The sequence below is a fragment of the Danio aesculapii genome, chromosome 12 (assembly GCF_903798145.1).
Source record: "Danio aesculapii chromosome 12, fDanAes4.1, whole genome shotgun sequence".
In the NCBI taxonomy this organism is placed as follows: domain Eukaryota; kingdom Metazoa; phylum Chordata; class Actinopteri; order Cypriniformes; family Danionidae; genus Danio; species Danio aesculapii.
This window is the reverse complement of record NC_079446.1, coordinates 28,639,148-28,651,597: the sequence shown is the minus strand read 5'-3', so window position 1 is coordinate 28,651,597 and position 12,450 is coordinate 28,639,148. Positions and strand designations below refer to the sequence as shown.

The 12,450-nt window shown below is 36.1% G+C and overlaps 2 protein-coding genes across 5 annotated transcripts; one reads left to right on the top strand and one right to left on the bottom strand.

Annotated features, from left to right (window-relative positions):
• The first annotated feature begins 2,923 nt into the window (after window positions 1-2,923).
• Window positions 2,924-7,146, top strand: chmp2a (charged multivesicular body protein 2A). The gene is made up of 6 exons (XM_056469211.1): window positions 2,924-3,081; window positions 3,959-4,126; window positions 4,200-4,379; window positions 4,469-4,599; window positions 6,005-6,066; window positions 6,154-7,146. The coding sequence occupies exons 2-6, from the start codon at window positions 3,959-3,961 to the stop codon at window positions 6,273-6,275; spliced, it is 663 nt and encodes a 220-aa protein (XP_056325186.1). The 5' UTR covers window positions 2,924-3,081; the 3' UTR covers window positions 6,276-7,146.
• Window positions 7,147-7,456: 310 nt separating this feature from the next.
• msl1b (MSL complex subunit 1b) lies at window positions 7,457-12,169 on the bottom strand. 4 transcript variants are annotated; one of them, XM_056469209.1, is made up of 9 exons: window positions 11,925-12,018; window positions 10,685-11,338; window positions 10,072-10,253; window positions 9,652-9,956; window positions 9,509-9,573; window positions 9,363-9,430; window positions 8,950-9,080; window positions 8,793-8,865; window positions 7,457-8,709 (listed from the first exon to the last, which is right to left on the bottom strand). In XM_056469209.1, the coding sequence occupies exons 2-9, from the start codon at window positions 11,279-11,281 to the stop codon at window positions 8,598-8,600; spliced, it is 1,533 nt and encodes a 510-aa protein (XP_056325184.1). In that variant the 5' UTR covers window positions 11,282-11,338; window positions 11,925-12,018; the 3' UTR covers window positions 7,457-8,597. The 4 variants fall into 4 exon arrangements, with proteins under 4 accessions (XP_056325184.1, XP_056325185.1, XP_056325183.1 ...); XM_056469210.1 differs by having other exon boundaries at window positions 7,457-8,688; XM_056469208.1 differs by lacking the exon at window positions 11,925-12,018 and adding an exon at window positions 12,085-12,169 and having other exon boundaries at window positions 7,457-8,688; window positions 9,509-9,956.
• Window positions 12,170-12,450: the final 281 nt, after the last annotated feature.

The following is a 12,450-nucleotide window of genomic DNA, read 5'->3' as shown; positions in this document are numbered from 1 at the left end:
AGCACCTGTTATCGCAAACAAAACGTGTTTAAATTATAATATTAAGATATTTTTTTGATTTAAACAGTTTTTCTGTTTGTAACAATATATATGCACAATTAACCTGAACTGCAAAGTGCCTGTTATTTATTTACTTATTTATTTTAGGAAAGCAATTTTATTAATCCAGTTGTGCATGATATTTTATTCATAAATATCTATGATTTTATTGTTTTCTTTCCTGATGTCATCATTGTTATGGCTTTTTATTCAATTTTTTAAAATCTTTGTTAAGATGCTTTGAGACAATCTACATTTTAAAATCCCTTTTAGAAATAAAGATGACTTAACTTAATGGGTTTTCATTATTTTAGATGCCACAGACCTCAAAATATAACCCTCCAAAACCCTACAACCATTTCAAAATGTAAAACAGATATATTATCTTGTATAACGACACAATTTACACTGTTAATGTTATTGTACTAGTGAGTAGTACTAATAAGTAAGTACTATTAAGGATTAAAATGCACTTTTTCTTTTAAGATTTCTTAAATTATTCTTATAGCCTGTTTGTTTGTTTTTTTTAACTCAAATGAATGAAACTTCATTCGTTCGTTCAAGCTTAGTTCCTTTATTCATCAGGGCTCGCTACAGCAGAATAAACCACCATGAACGAAACTAATAAAAACATTTATTATGAGAATTATTATTCTTCTTACAGTACTTTATGAAGTCCATTTAGTATTTTCTTCATTTATTGACATCAAATAAACCAAAACACCAAATAAACATTGCTATTTAGTAAAAATCTGTGCAAAAAAAGATATATGATGTGCTGTATATGAGGTTAAAGGGATTTGAAAATTTATCAGTAATACCCATATATGACAAGTTCATTCATTCATATTCCTTTGGATTAGTCCCTTTATTTATCAGGGGTCGCCACAGCAGAACGGATCGCCAACTATTCCGGCATATGTTTTACGCAGTGGATGCCCTTCCAGCCACAACCCAGTACCGGAAAACCCCCATACACACTCACATTCACACATTTAATTTATTATTATAATTAATTTTTTTAATTGAAGGAGAAGACAATTTTCATACAATGCAGCAGTAAACATTCCACTTTTCTTCTTTCTATTTTTTGTTTTAACTCAAGCCCCACCCCCAGACCTGAACATCCCAAGGCAGCTTAACACAATAATTAGGGTCAAATACAGTAATTAAACAATCTGGAGTCATGTCTGTCATAACATACCATTGACGATGGAAAAAAACAATTACAAATAACAGGGGGAAGAAAAAATGAATAGATACAAATTTGCAGGACAAACTAAAATTAAATACAAATTATTATTTTTATTATTATTATTAATATTATTTATAAATAATAATTTAAGGGCGTCACAGTGGCACATTGGGTAGAAATGTGGTGCCTTACAGCAAGAAAGTTGATGGCTCGAGCCCCGGCTGGGTCAGTTTCTGTGTGGAGTTTGCATGTTCTCCTCGTGTTGGCGTGGGTTTCCTCCGGGTGCTCCGGTTTCCCCCACAGTCCAAAGACATGCGCTAGAATTGAATAAGCTAAATTGGCCGTAGTGTATGTGTGTCAATGCCAGAGTGTATGGGTGTTTCCCAGTGTTGGGTTGCGGCTGGAATGGCATCCGCTGCATAAAACATATGCTGGATAAGTTGGCAGTTCATTCTGCTGTGGCGACCCCTGATTAGTAAAGGGACTAAACCGAAAATGAATAAATGAATGAATAATAATTTTAAACCTTTAAAAGACTGAAAATACTTTATTTATTAATAATTATGAGATAAAAATGTAATTGCAATATATAAAAGTAACAAATTTAGAGAATTATACAGTACCCAGTTTTCTAAAATATACTAACAATACAATAGTATCATAAAAACAACAGTCATCTTTTTTATTGAAGAGTTTTGGTTGAAAATTACAAGATATATTAACATAAAATCAGATACATACAATACACAATGAATAGCATCCATGATTAATAGGATGGAAAAGAAGGTGAATACATAATAATATATTTTTCTTAATTGTGCATTTGTAAATTACAAAGTTGTTTTTTATTATTTTTTTATTATACTTGAGTCTTTTTTCCTCTCTGATTTGTTTTATACATTTTTTTATTCATGAAACCACAATCAGGAGATGAATATAAGAGAGATACAAGAGAGGGAAAATACAAGTTACATTAACTGCAGAAAGAAAAAAGACTAACAAAACGAAGAAAGTGGTAAGTAAATTACAACTGTATAAAAGTCTATAGAAATAAATAAATTAAGAGCATTACAGGAAAGCTATCTAAATGAAATCAGTCAATAGACAACAGTTATTCATATAGTACTTTTATGAATTTTTATGTGTCATAAAAATGGATTTTTATGTGTCATAAAAATCTGACACATTTTTTGTTGTTACACATTCAGAAAGATTTGAGCAATAAGTCAACTTCAGTCAGAAAATCTCGAAAAGTAGGGATTGAAGCCATGCATTTTTATGTATAAAAAAAATCCAAACAAAATAAAACAGTTGGAGCTAAATTCTTTAGATTTATGCGCAGATTCTGAGTAATAACAAATACTTTCTTTTAAACTAAAATATTGTGCGAAGGTAGCTCCTACCTTTGTGTTTAAATAATGATACAAGTCTAACCAAACCTTCTAAACAAATTCACACTCAAAAAAATAAATGTATTGAAATAACTGAGTCAACTTCCCAGTGTTGTGTTGCGGCTGGAAGAGCATCCGCTGCGTAAAACATATGCTTAATAAGTTGGCGGTTCATTCCGCTGTGGCGACCTCTGATTAATAAAGGGACTAAGCCGAAAGGAAAATGAATGAATAACTGAGTCATTCGTTGTTGATGGAAAGTAATTTATGACGCATTTCCCGTGACGTAGCCCTATACAAAGGAAGTATTGACTTTCATACGCGGAAGAAGGTAGAGTGGGGAAAACAATCGGGTTGATCGACGAACTTCAATAAGAAACAAACGACGGCGTGATATTTGGTCTGTTCAGCTGTTGGTGTCTCCGGTGGACGTTTTCCACATAAAGAAAAGTCAAGGTACTAAAGAGAGCGATAACTCACAGGCCTCTCGTTTTTATTTCCTTTGTCGAGCTAAATTTAGCAGCTGAGCTCGTTACAATTATTTGGGATGAGCCTTCATCTTTTTATGAAATGACATTAATTTAGTACGTTATGATTCAAAATATGAGCGTAAATATTTGTCATGTTTTTCATCTTGTAAGTGTTCGTAATCCTGAATTGTTCGGTTCATTGACAGCGTAACTCACACATATATATACTAATTATAAAGATGAATTTTTTCAAAAGTAGTCTTAAAACTGAGAGGGTATATAGTAATTTGACAGTATTTACTCGGTTGGTGATGTCACTTGATTCATAATGTCTTGAATATTTTATTTGAGAGTACACTCAGTTACACTCAATTAGCTCTGTCATGCCTCATGACATACCTGCAAAATATGATGTCAGCATCACGTGTCTGGGAGCCATTGTTATTAAATCACAGTAAATCTGAATTCCTTTTTTGTGACTTAAGTGGCTCAGTGGTTGGCACTGTTGCCTCACAGCAAAAAGGTCGCTGGTTCGTGTTCCAGCTGGGGCAGTTGGGATTTCTGTGTGGAGTTTGCATGTTATCCCTGTGTTGGGGTGTGTTTCCCTCACAGTCCAAAGGCATGCGCTATAAGTGAATTAAATAAACTAAGTGGCCGTAGTGTATTTGTGTAAATGAGTGTATGGGTTTTTCCCAGTACTAAGTTGCAGCTGGACGGGCATCCTCTGTGGCAACCAATGATGAATAAAGGGACTAAGCCGAAGGACAATGAATGAATGAAGTGCCATCTAACGCCATTTGGATGTTTAACAGATCATGGAAACCCTTAAAATTGTCCTAACTGCTATCTGTTTTGCTCGTCAGATGGAGTTCCTGTTTGGAAGGAGAAAGACTCCGGAGGAGATGCTCAGACAGAATCAAAGAGCACTAAATAGAGCCATGCGGGATCTAGACAGAGAACGGCAGAGACTGGAGCAACAGGAAAAGAAAATAATCGCAGACATTAAAAAAATGGCCAAACAAGGACAGATGGTAATGAGGTTTCACTTGATGTCCAGTTGACTTTATTTACACTCATTTACAAGTAACATTCTTTCTCCGGCAGGATGCTGTGAAGATCATGGCTAAGGATCTGGTTCGTACAAGACGATATGTTAAGAAGTTCATCATGATGAGAGCCAATATCCAAGCTGTCAGCCTTAAAATTCAAACCCTCAAATCAAACAACAGCATGGCGCAGGCCATGAAAGGAGTCACCAAAGCTATGGCCACCATGAACAGACAGGTACTGTACATCCGCTAAAAAGTCCTGCCTAAAAGACCGTTTGTTCTTATGCGTGTGTCGATATTTATTTCTTTTTTCTCTTAATGCAGTTGAAGTTGCCACAGATTCAGAAGATCATGATGGAGTTTGAGCGCCAAAGTGAAATTATGGACATGAAGGAGGAGATGATGAATGATGCAATTGATGATGCGATGGGAGATGAAGACGATGAAGAGGAGAGGTGAGAATATATAAATATATATACATTTTTATAAATATTTGCTTATTGACACAAACACATTTTGCATTATTCTTGTAATCTAGTAAAATCTGTAGTTGAAATCAAGTGAAATATTATCTAATTACTTAAGCTCCGTGTCTGAATATACAGATAAAGTCAGAATTATTTGCCCCCTGTATATTTTTTCTCCCAATTTCTGTTGAACAGAAAGATTTGTATAATAGTTTCAATAACTGATTTCTTTTATCTTTGTCTTGATGGCAGTACATTATATTTTTCAACAATTCATTTTGTTCTATCTGAAATAAAACAAATAAGACCTTCTACATGGGTAAGCTAAATTGTCCGTAGTGTATGTGTGTGATTCAGTGTGTGTGGATGTTTCCCAGTGATGGGTAGCAGCTGGAAGGGCATGCGCTGCGTAAAACATATGCTGGATAAGTAGGCGATTCATTCCGCTGTGGCGACCCCGGATTAATATTGGGACTAAACTGAAATGAGAATGACTGAATTAATGAAGACCTTCTACAAAAGATAAAATTATATAGGAAATACTGTGAAAAATGTCTTGCTCTGTTAGACATAATTTGGGAAATCTAAAAAAAATATTCACATGAGGGGCAATAATTTTGTCTTCACCTATATATTCGTGTATGTATAAATGTGTGTGTGTGTGTGTGTGTGTGTGCATGGTTTCCGCTACATTCATTCTTCCATGGCGGGGCGCCACGCCAAGATTCATCCCGCCACGGCTACATTACAGCTTCTCATTCAAAACATTTTGTTTTTTTAATAGCGGGTGATAATCGCACCAAAACGTATTAAAAAGTGAATTATAACAAAGCAAACTTTTCTGTAACCGTAGTAGTGCTGTACGTCATTTGTTTAACCCTTTAAGATTACGTGCTGACTGATGCTCGTAGGCTGTTACATAAATGCGATCTCGACTTCTAATTCTGCGCTCACGACATGTGTCATTGAAATAACGCCACAGGTAGTTGGTAGATCTGCGTAAAAAAGGCCTGCCGCCACAGCTGGAAAAAATCCTAGAGGAAACACTGGTGTGTATAAGATATTCAGTAAACCTCTAATTAAAAAGTAATTCACCTCCCCCACCTTACTGTAGCTCTTAATTCTCTGAGTACCATCAATTCCTTTCTTGTGTGTATTGTTTCATCACGTTTAATCGCTTTGGACAAAAATGTCCACTAAATGAATTAAAGCACAACATAAATTACATTTTAAAAGCTAAGTGAATCAAGTATAAATGCATGGTTATCATATTGGTCAGGGTCAAGTAAAACAAAACAAGCGCCCCCACCCCTCAAAAAAAAAAACATAAAATGTATTGCTACATAGTAGACCCTGCAATTTCCTCACATGCACTGATTTTGTTTATATGCAGTGATGCTGTTGTTTCTCAAGTTCTTGATGAGCTGGGTCTGAATCTTTCTGATGAACTTTCAAGTAAGTGTGAATATTACAGCAGTTATTGCTCTTTAGAATAATGCACTGGCTTGTGATTATATTGACTTCTCTGTTCAATTGATACAGACCTGCCTGCTACTGGAGGAAGTCTGTCAGTTGCTGCTGGGAAGAAAGCTGAGCCGCAGCCTACGCTGGCCGATGCTGATGCTGACTTGGAAGAGAGGCTGAATAATCTCAGAAGAGACTGAGAAGGAAAAGACTTTCAGTACAGGTTTTAATTCAGAATTGTTTTTGGTCAAGAGTTCGCTTCACTAAAGTGTAGACTGATAATGCAAAGAAAAGGGGGAAGATGTGAATGCTGTTGTTTTTTTCTGACATGAGACGCTTGAATGCGTCCCTTTGGTTTTTCTGTCTCCCTTTATGACATGTGCTGTTTAAATGTTACCAAACACGTAACCCAAATGAAGATGCAATGCATCAGACTGCTCCCAAGTCTTTTTAAGGGTGATGAAGCCAACAGAGTATGTTACCCCACAATTTCAAGTTGATCTTTAGGGGACACTTTAACACTAAATATTTCAAGGATATAAAAACTGGTCATCCCTTATTCTAATAGGCACAGATGGTTATATTGATCTTTTTATATATGTGATGCAAAACATCACTCCACTTTTCAATCTGTTTATATAAAGGTATAACAGAGAATTGCTGAAATACCCACGCTATTATACTATCATAATATTTTCATTGTTATCTTTTAGTAGTAAATACCTTCATCTAATATATGTGGTGGTTCATATATATGTTTATCAGATTGATTGAATCTATAGTGCCTACACTTAGGCTTGTTCATTAAACTATAAACCTTCATAAACTCAAAGGTTTATGAACAAGGCAAAATCTCATTAACTTTGATCATTTCATTTAAAAAAAAATATTTGGCTGCTGTTTTCCAAAGCTTGTTTTATCATAAAATAATCTAAAGACTTATTAGTAAAAACTAAAAGACATATTACTAGTGTATTTATCTCATGGTGAATTAAAAGAGGTGATATATTTTGACAAATTATTTCTGGTTTTGCATATTTTTTTTGTTTCAATAAACATTTTTTCACTTTCTATGAAGGGAATGATTTTCTTCTGTGATCATTGGCTTATTTTATAGTGAAATAATGTCACACTTGTGTATGATTCTCACAATGTGTCTACAATTTAACTAACTTAGGCATAACAGAATAAGATTATTACATTTTTCTTATAAAATTGTTCTCATAATTTTGCCATCCAAATCCAGTGATTTTTTTTTGGGGGGGGGAATAATAAATGAACAAGAATAGCTGTAGTTAGTTGTAGGACAACTTTGAATGAAGGTTTTGATCCACTTCAAGTTCACAAAACTTAAACAAGCATCAATTATGGAATCACAGGAGCGTGTTCTGTTTTTATTATTTTGAAAAACAAAAGTTCTTGTTTTGTAAATAATCCTATCAATTTTTATATCTATGCTGGACATACAACATTTCTGACATTAAATAAAAAAATAACAGCAACATTTTCCTTATTTACAGCCAATGGATGTCAGTAAAGCTATGTACAGAGATCCAGTTGTACACATCCACAAGAAACAAAAGCTATTGATATGTGTGGTGGTGAGAAAAATAAGCATTTACACACACACAGAAAGAAAAAAATCAGGTTTCGCTGTTAGATAGAACAAGATGTTTAGCAAAAAATCTTTAGGGAAACACCACACATGCTCTGAAATGACTCCCATGAGGCACAGAATGTATGCTAAGTTAATAAAGACACAACAACACTTTTGGACATGGATGAGGTTTAAAGCAAACAGAAGCGTAAAATAAATGTATTTTCAAATAAGATTTTTGAGGTACATCAAAAACATCATCAGCAAACCAACTGCTGAATCCAAAAATAACGTTTAGGGCAGCGTCCTTAAACCAGCACGGGATGCTGAACCGATTTGTTGACACCTGAACGGCCATACAAATAATTCTTTCAACTTGTTTACATCAGGGAACTCTTCTAATCCTGCCAATATCTTTCCTATCTAAATAACTACACTATGCTTACAAAAATATGTACATTTTTTAGGCATAGGATATTCATGACATTCATGCACAATTACATTTTCAAAAGCAAACGTCATTCTCAACACAAATATACTGAGGAATTACATGCAAATGTGCAGCAATACTCCATAACCAGTTTAGTGGACATTAAAACAGTGTTTGCAGTGAAGCCTGCAATAACCGATATCACTTCACCTCCGTCAAAGTACCCAGAACATGACTACAAGTAAAGGTTCAAAACAAGGCCACACAATGATTGTGAGGAACTAAAATAGCAGTTAGCCGGGCAGCTAGTGCTTTATTATCAGAAAGCAAAGCTGTATTGCTGCCTTTTCCTTCTCGACGAAACAGTCTATGTGTGAGCAGATTGAGTGCAGATGCCATCACACGACTGATCAAATTCTGCTTTAATGTGACGTTGTGAAGTATCGCTCCAGAATGTGGCACTCAAGCCGGACACTTGGCCAGAATCTTTGCGACTCATTTCCGACAGGTCCTGTGTGGAGTTTGTTTCTTCTGGTTTTCGACACGACCTTTACTTTTTTCATCGAGCCATGGCAACTCAAAGTTCCTGACAGAAGACAAAAGAGGACTGACACATTACATGACACTTAAATTGTACTTTAACATTTAGGTGGAAATGGAAAAGATGTCAAAAAGAAAAAAGACTCTTACTGTGGTGTCAAATTGGGCAAAGGCCGTCCAAATGCCACTACGGGCAGAAAGGGTGTGACCATGATGGCCTCCACTGTACAAAAAAAAAAAAAAGAAAATATGTGACAGGCATTCATAAATAAATACTGTATGAAATGAATCTGCCTGAGGGTCATACCATTTTCCAAATCGGGGTGAAATGAGGACACCTCAGGCTCGCTCTCCTGAACAACATTCGGTTTCTTCTTCTCCATGCGCTGCTGCAGTCTTTGAAGCATACGCTGTTCACGTATTCGCTGAATGTCCCATCTAATGAGGAGAAAAGATACAAGATAATAAAGGAAAAGCATTAATATGATTATTTGTTGCTTCAGGCACTTACATAAAAGAATACATATTAATGTCTTTCATCTTCAGAAGAGGAGTTATTTTATTCTGGGATATTGCTGTGAATGCTGTTCTTTTGAATGATCTGCTCATCAAAAAACTGAAAAAGGCATATCTCTTTATTTTTAAACTAATAATAAAAATGAACGTCTTGAGCACTAAATCAGCATATTAAGATGATTTCTGTGACATTAAAGATCTCACCTTTTTCGCCTCTTCTCATCAAGTTCTAACTTGGCATGCCGTTTCAGGAAAACGCTGTCATCAAGACTCTACACAAACAAGAGACCGGTTAATGACAGTGAACGTCATAGTCAAGATTCCTGTACAACAAAAATGATGAGTCTTACTTCAGGGAGATCAGCAGCATCTTCCTCCTTTAGGGGTTCCATAATGTTTTCCCTCCACGATGGTACTGCGAAAATATTTTTCACATTACTAATAGTTAACCAGCATTTATATATGGCATTCTGCATTTGAATCAGGAACCTACTTGCAACATCCTCTTCTTTCTTTGGACAATCTTCCTGTAATGAAGAATCTGGAGGTTCCCAGCAGCACAAGTACATTTCAGTCGTTGTCATGTAGGGAAGTTCTTCTGCTTCTTTGCTGCTTTCTCCCTCTGCATGCTGGTCCGTCTTTCTGGACGATTTCCCAGTGTTTGCCTTCTCTGGGGTCTCCTTGCTCCGCAGCTCACGCTGACATGGTGATGGCCCGCTTGTGTCTGATTTTTGGGGAGTTGTCCTTGTGGACTTGCCTCTTGACCTTTGCGTCTTTGTTTCAGTTGCGCTTAGTTTTCTAGTTTAGTGATTACAGGTCAAATCAGCCAAGGCAAAGGCAGTTTATATAACCAAACAATTGATTTGAAGAAAAATCACAAAATAAATGACCATTAAAAACAACCCATTCTTACCTCTTTTGCACTTTGCCACTTGACTTGGATGCCTGAGTTTGCACGCTGTCCCCCAAATCTGATTCCCAAAAGTCATCGGTGTCTGGAACCCATCTCTCTAAAGGCTGGAAGAGCCTCTTGTCACGTGGTTCCTTGCTTAACAACTGCAAACGACGTTCCATCCGCTCAATACGGGCAAGCAGCTGTTTCAAAGAAAGTCACATTCAACAGAAGTGAACATTGTTGCAAGTACAAGCATTCAGCCAAAATAATACTATCAATCAAAGGTTGGGGCCAGATTTTTTTCAGCATAATTACTGTAATCTTTAATGTGACACGATCCTTTAAAATCATTCAAATATGCAGATTTAGTGTCATGTTTAGATTTTTAGACAAAGCAAGCCCAATGTTTTCACTTCACAGTTGTTCACATTTGGTGAAATAATCCTGATTTTTAGTCACGAAGGTTTAATCACAAATTTTCTGTACTTTTCTAAGTATTAGAAATTTGGGGAATCAGATTTTCTCATTAACATAAATCAACAGCTTTTATTTAAAATAGTTTTTCTGACACTTTTGATCAAACGAATGCATTTTAAGCTCAAAAACCCGTTCTAACCCCAAGTGCACATACCGTGTCTCTGTCTGATTTGAGTTCATCTATTTCCTTGTCCTTAGCCTGTAGCTGTTGCTGTTGTTGTTCTATCAAGTCCAGTTGAAGCAACAGCAGTTGTTTAAGGCAAGACGCTTGTGCATGAGGATTGCCACTGATCTTCTTCATATTGGTCCTTTTACCCTCCGAGTGTTCGTGAGATGCCCCCATAGTCTCTTTAGCATTTTTCTCACCAACAGGGTCTCTAGAATTAATATGAGAATTCATGGATACAAACTCTGGCTTGTTATCAATGGCGTTGGTCTGTCCAAAAGGAGTTTTACTTTTTACAGGGGTGCCTTCACCCCCCATTTGTTTAGCTTGAGATGACAGTGTTTCTGTGCCCACAGAGCCAGCCTCTGAAGCCACGATCAACTCTCTGCCAGGCTTTGAAGGCAATGAAGCCCGTTCTAAGTTCTTTTGCGAGATCAGATGTTCTCTAGTGTCGTCTGGTGTGTCACATAGAGGATCTCTGATCTCTCTTTGGACACTAACTGGATGTCTTGTTTGAGATGGGCTGAAGTCACAATTCTTTGAGTACAATCCTGCTTTAGAAAAGCATTCGGGTCGCATATTCATGGCGAAGGAAAACCTCTACACGATGAACCATGGCTCCAATAGAGGTGTGTCTGCAGACTTGAAAAACATAAATCACAAAATAAGAATCAAGTATGTAAAATGATAGATGCAAATGCCAAATGTTTGTTTTAAGATTCCACTGAATGCATTGCAAATATGAAAACTGCACACAAAATAACGCATGCTTCATGTCTATGTATACAACCTAACTTCCATTAAAAGGTTTAAATAAACCCACTCCGTGATCAAATATTGAATAAAACACCAAACGCAATCACATACCAGATAGTCATAAATGTCTACTGACTTGAAATCAGTTGCTTGACCTTAAACAGATCATCGAATCTCACTACCGATATAACATTCACGCATTTATTATACTAACTATTAAAGCTAACAGTGAATTGATTCTCAGTTTACGGTTCAAGAGGCACGAACCATTTTAACTTGAGCTAATAATAAATAGCCTGCCTCCATTTTGATCATGATGCTAGCTAGCCGCTGTTAGCAAACGAGGTGATAAAACATCAAATCATTTTCGTTACACTGCGAGTTTGCAAGCATTCTATACCACATTTCTATGCCGCATTTGCAAAACCTAATAATCAGAACAAACATGTCCTAAATGAGCTTTCTATCCTACTTTTATTGCTGTTTGTCCCCCATTTTCAGGCTCGAATCTGCACAATGTCCCAATATACGAGTGCGTTTGTCTCAGTGCGCATGCGTAGTGTCAGGACGTGTTTACATTCAAAGTAATGGGGTTTGTCTAACAATATTAAAGGTAAAATAAGCATACACACGTTTATCTACACTCGTGTTGAGTACGGTTATCTTTGCGTGTTGAATCTGGTCAAGACAGACAATATATGTTCGGGAAAGTATGTATATTGGAACGTATTTGTCTGGCGGAGGCAAAATACGGAGCATACCGTACAAACTTGGGGAGAGAACCTTGGCAACGTCATTTCCTCTGACGTTTTGGCACGCCTTCATTTCTAACTTTATTTAGCAATGTTTAATAACAGTGCTTCACGTAAGTGCTCATTTTGTAGCGATTTACTTTTCTACGGTTTTTGTATTATTGTACATAAATCAAAAATTTAAATAAATAAAAAATAAATTTATTAGACATAATAAGACGCAATATAAAAGCGTTATATCAACTC